We start from the raw sequence: 5,040 nt of genomic DNA, 5'->3' as shown, positions 1-5,040 counted from the left end.
CGCAGATTGGCGCGTACTCCGAAGTGCACGGACATCGCTTCTCCGACCAATCGGTCCAAGGTTCCTGCCTCGCTTCCACTCCAATGTAGATTAAAAATAAAGACAAAATCACTGGAAAAAAAGGTAATTAAATATAAATACCAATAAGCCAAGTCCACGTTTCAACTGTTTCGTCAGACAGAAAAAATCAATCTAATTAAAATTAATTTAAAAAAAAATACATATTACCAATTTTTTAATCTTTAATATTTTAGTAAAATAAATATATACATACCGATTCTGTAATCCATTGGCGGGAAATATCGACAACGTCAAACGTCAAATAAACACTGAAGTATGCAAGTGCAATTTGCAATTGTACCGAAATTCCACGTTAATATATTAACAGGCAACACTATCACGATACTTCCGTTTGGTAATCAAAAGAAAGGATGACGGTAATAAAATGTATTTACTTCCCACCTTACTAAAATTTACAACCCACTGAGTTTCAATGTAGGCTGCGTAAATTTAACAATTACCTCGATAGATAAGGCCACAGATGTATGTAGATTAAAACGAATAGTTTAATTTCAATTTTTTTATTTATCTGTTCTTTTTTTAGTTAATAGTTCAGAAAATCTTAAAATAAAGTTACTTAAAATTCGCACAAGTTACTCGTTCCTGTCCCAAAATTATTGCTAACCTCCTAAATATTATAGAATGTTTTGTACTCGCAAGATCCGATAAGAAGCAATCCGAATAAAAGGAGAACGGAACGTCTTTTAATTACTTGTGAATAGAATCCAAAACTCGTTATCTAAGTAATTCAACCGCTAGACTAATAAACAAAACCAAGTCTAAAGCTCGCAGTAAACAGTCGCAAACTCTTCCGGAAGAAAAACCTATCTTCTTACAAAGTTTTAAGAACAAAGATCCAAGAAACAACATGTCTTCGACAAACATTTGACGAGTCTACAATCAGACATATTTACAAATACCAGTTTCAAGAACTGCGTTTTCCTTGTATCAATAAATTACTGTTGGTATACGAGGGCTTAAATTATATAGTATTGTTTTTTCGAAATGGCGGATCTGCCAACCTTATGTTAAAGGTTCGTTGCTCATCCAAATAAAAAACGGAAAAAAACTAATTAAGAACGTACCTACTCTTTTTAAATCGATTTAAAAAAGTAGTAAATAAATTGTTATCGTAGGTTTCCACACTCTCATAGATACTGATGTTCCCTTTGTGTGCAAAAAATCTTGAGCTTTGCTAACTTTTGTGAAGAAAAATCCCGCATTAATCGATAAAACGCAAATCTATGGACGTTCAAGGTTACGGAAGTGCACTGGATGACATCTATAATTTATCAGCGTTATAAACAAATTATTGTTTAATGTAAACATTTTCTAATGTTAATCTAACAAAGAAAATGCTAAACGTGTGAAAAGTTCACACGTTTACTTTTACAAAAACAATGATATCTGAGTAAATAAATTAATTTTAAAAGTTTTAACATCAGTTAAAACTGTATCTATTTGTCAAATCAACTTATCTTTGATCGAATACACGATGAATAAGTTAATATAATTTCATGTTTAAGATGTGTTAAAAAGATTATTCTTTCGTATACCCACGGATATAATCTGTCTGACTGTGTAGTCAAAGTCAAAGTGTTTTGTACCAAATTATTTTTTTTTATTTTTTACTAAAGCTGTCAAACTAGTTGTCATTGATGCCCACATGACAGTATAAAGCTATAAAGCATAAGTTTTCTAATTCGACTCAGTTGGGCAAAAGCTAAAAATTCTATCTCTATGATAAACAATCATCATTTAAATTACACACATTTTATTGCGTATAGTCTTGTTAAAAAACAATTATTAATCATTTTACTTGAATAATTCTCAACTAGTCGAGGTCAAACTTAACCGCGTCAGGTGTTCCTCGAAGTCTCGTCTGTTTGTCTGTCTGTATTGATCACGTCAACGGGGATTTACATAGTAAACAGACAACGTCCGAGTTACTTAGTTCGTGTGAACATTGATTTTGTTAGCATATAAATATATGTGCGCGTCTCAACACAACATTATAATATTGGCGACAGTGAAGACGACAGTGTACAGATAAATTATCTACAAAGAGGCCTTCAATATGATTTATCAATTCGGTGAGTTGTTTATATTTTTATATAATATATGACATTTTTTTCTTTCTGTTTCTACATTGCCAAGACATTTTTATAAAGATTTTCTTTTGTTTCTTAAAGAGAACGAAGTAATTAAATGTGTTTTGTAGATAATTAATGGCAAACAAAACTCAATTATTTTATCATTTTAATTATACGTAATGTTTTAGTATAAATTAAGAGTAAATAAAAATATTTAAAATTAAGAACTTCATAAGAATTATGATAAAAAGTATATTTTAAAATATGACAGACTTTACGATCGTGAATGCTTTTTAGCTTTTTTTATAGATGGTTTAAATAAACTATAACAAATATAATCATATCCATATAATCGTAAAAAATATTGCAATTATTACTCATTTACTTATTCTTTTACAATAAGAATTAAATGGTCAAAGTAAATCAGATAAAATTACGAACAACGCAATGTTTCTAAATAAAAGATTAACTTTTATAATAGGAATTTAAATTGATTACTGAAAAGAAAAACTCAGAGTACAAATAATTAAAAAAAAATTAAAAATAAAATTTACTTAGAAAAATAACCGATAACTTATTTCTTACATCATATAAAAAGGTTACAGTTTGATTAAATCAGTTATATTCTGTTTAGTCTTAATTTTAAATTGTCAAAACACAAAAACAAAACATCTTGTTATCTCAACCCATGGAAGATGTAAGAAATGCTTGTGTTTAAATACAAGTTTTAGGAGTGAAAACCCACACTAATTTATATGTTTTTCATCAGGTATTCTACTTATAATCGGATCGATTACATTAAATGTCGCATTAAATCCTTGCGATTGCACTCGAGAAAAGAAACCAGTATGCGGCTCAAACGGAAAGTCTTACAGTAACGAATGCATGCTGAACTGCGCACGCGCTACCGACCCTAGCATCTCACTGCAAACAGTTGGTAGATGCAAACGAGAAGCGCCCAGCTGTTTCTGTACATTCGAGAACAATCCAATATGCGCTTCAAATGGAGAAACATACGCTAACGAATGCGAATTCCAATGCCAACAAACAAATGATCCAACTCTTCGTATTAATTATCACGGGGACTGTAGACAGAAGAGGCAAATTAAAATCGCAAGCATATCCCCTTGTACATGTCCTAAAGACTCCAAATTCGTATGCGGCAGTGACGGTGCTACGTATAGCAATGCTTGTGTTCTAGAATGTTCGACGCAAGCTAATCCCAGTCTATATATGATGCACGTCGGACCATGCGAGAATAGAGTCGACGTTGTAGAACACGCGAACAATCATCCTTCGTGTACTTGCGCTAGGAATTATTTCCCTGTTTGCGGAACGGATGGCAACACTTACAATAATTTGTGCCTCTTGCAGTGTACAGGTACTGAACTTCAGGGCTTTGGACCCTGCTAAATATACAACGGGAAGTCTTCTATCTCTGTTTATTCATGGAGAATTATAGAGAAGGCAATAGTTGTCATACGACAGTAAATTCCCTTTAATTGTGATCTATTTTTAATGACATATCTTTTATTATATGCATTTAATTGTGACGTTTAATTAATATTACACATTTTTTTTTATTTCTGTTAAAGACTACAGATGCAAAATAAGATTCCAAAACGTTGACGATTTGACGAACAGATAACTCAATCGGACAGCTTGTGTCAATGCAAAATGTCAGATAAAAATTGATTTATTCATTTGTTATTTTCTACATAAAATTCATATTTTTTATGCTGTACGTTTGTTTAATGTCTGTACCTAAATCTGTCACATTTTAATGTTAATATTCAACACTTTATGACTTATTAATCAGCTTTAATTAAGATTGTATATACTCATAACAAAAATATACGCTAGTTATAGTACTTTTTTATTTTAGATTTCATAAGAAAGCTTTAGAAGAAAAAAATATGTTATGTTTATATTAAAAATAAAATTGTTAAATTTTTTTATACCTTTTTTTCTCCCTTACTGACTCAGAACCTGCCCAAGTAAGGGATGGCAAGTAGTCAATCACGCTGGCCTAATGCGAGTTGACTTTACACATATATTTGACCCACATGTGAAAGTTGCTTTCCGATGTTCTCCTTCTCCGTAACAACATTGGATAAATGTACATATGAAATTCGAATGAAATCGAACCTGGGAAACATTTCGATCCGGTACGATCAATTAACACCTGCGCACCGACGCTCGCATTTACATACATATGATACCTTACTAATATCATAAATGCGAATGTTTAGATGTTTGTTTGAACGTATATCCAGAACGGCTCCATGGATATTCCTGAAATATTACATAAATGTAGAACGTAGTCTGGAAGAACACATCGACTATTTATTGATATTTTTTTTCCCTGCGCGGACGGAGTCACGGGCGACAGTTAATCTTATATGTAAAATTCTCGTGTCACAATTTTCGTTCACATACTCCTCCGAAACGGCTTGACTGATTCTCATGGAATTTTGTGAGCATATTGAGTAGGTCTGAGACTCGCCCAACATCTATTTTTCATCCCCCTAAATGTTAAGGGTAGTCCACCCCTAATTTATTTTTTAGACAAACACGCGGACGGAGTCGCGGGCGATAGTTAATATGATATAAATAATGAACATATATTTTAATTTACACTTTACAACTCGTTGTCTCAAAGGGTCACAACCAAGGCCTTACTCTGATAATAGTTCAAGGATTGTTGACGTTTTCATATGTATTCGATTTTAATAATTAACGAGACTGATAAAAACCGCAATAACAATTATTTTTGTTTACATCTAACAACAAAAACATAAATTTAATATCGAAATAGTTTAAAAAATCAAAATGATAACCTACATAGGTTGATGATGGATGATACATATCATTATCAGAGAGTTAA

General features: G+C 31.8%; 1 protein-coding gene across 1 annotated transcript; it reads left to right on the top strand.

Annotated features, from left to right (window-relative positions):
* The first annotated feature begins 2,043 nt into the window (after positions 1-2,043).
* LOC106126559 (serine protease inhibitor dipetalogastin-like) lies at positions 2,044-4,022 on the top strand. Its single transcript, XM_013324277.1, has 2 exons — positions 2,044-2,153; positions 2,923-4,022. Exons 1-2 carry the CDS (start codon positions 2,138-2,140, stop codon positions 3,564-3,566), a joined length of 660 nt encoding a protein of 219 aa, XP_013179731.1. The 5' UTR covers positions 2,044-2,137; the 3' UTR covers positions 3,567-4,022.
* The last annotated feature ends 1,018 nt before the right edge of the window (positions 4,023-5,040 follow it).

Source organism: Papilio xuthus, unplaced genomic scaffold (assembly GCF_000836235.2).
Source record: "Papilio xuthus unplaced genomic scaffold, Pxut_1.1 DF824992.1, whole genome shotgun sequence".
Lineage (NCBI taxonomy): Eukaryota > Metazoa > Arthropoda > Insecta > Lepidoptera > Papilionidae > Papilio > Papilio xuthus.
This window is presented reverse-complemented; position numbering and strand designations above follow the sequence as displayed.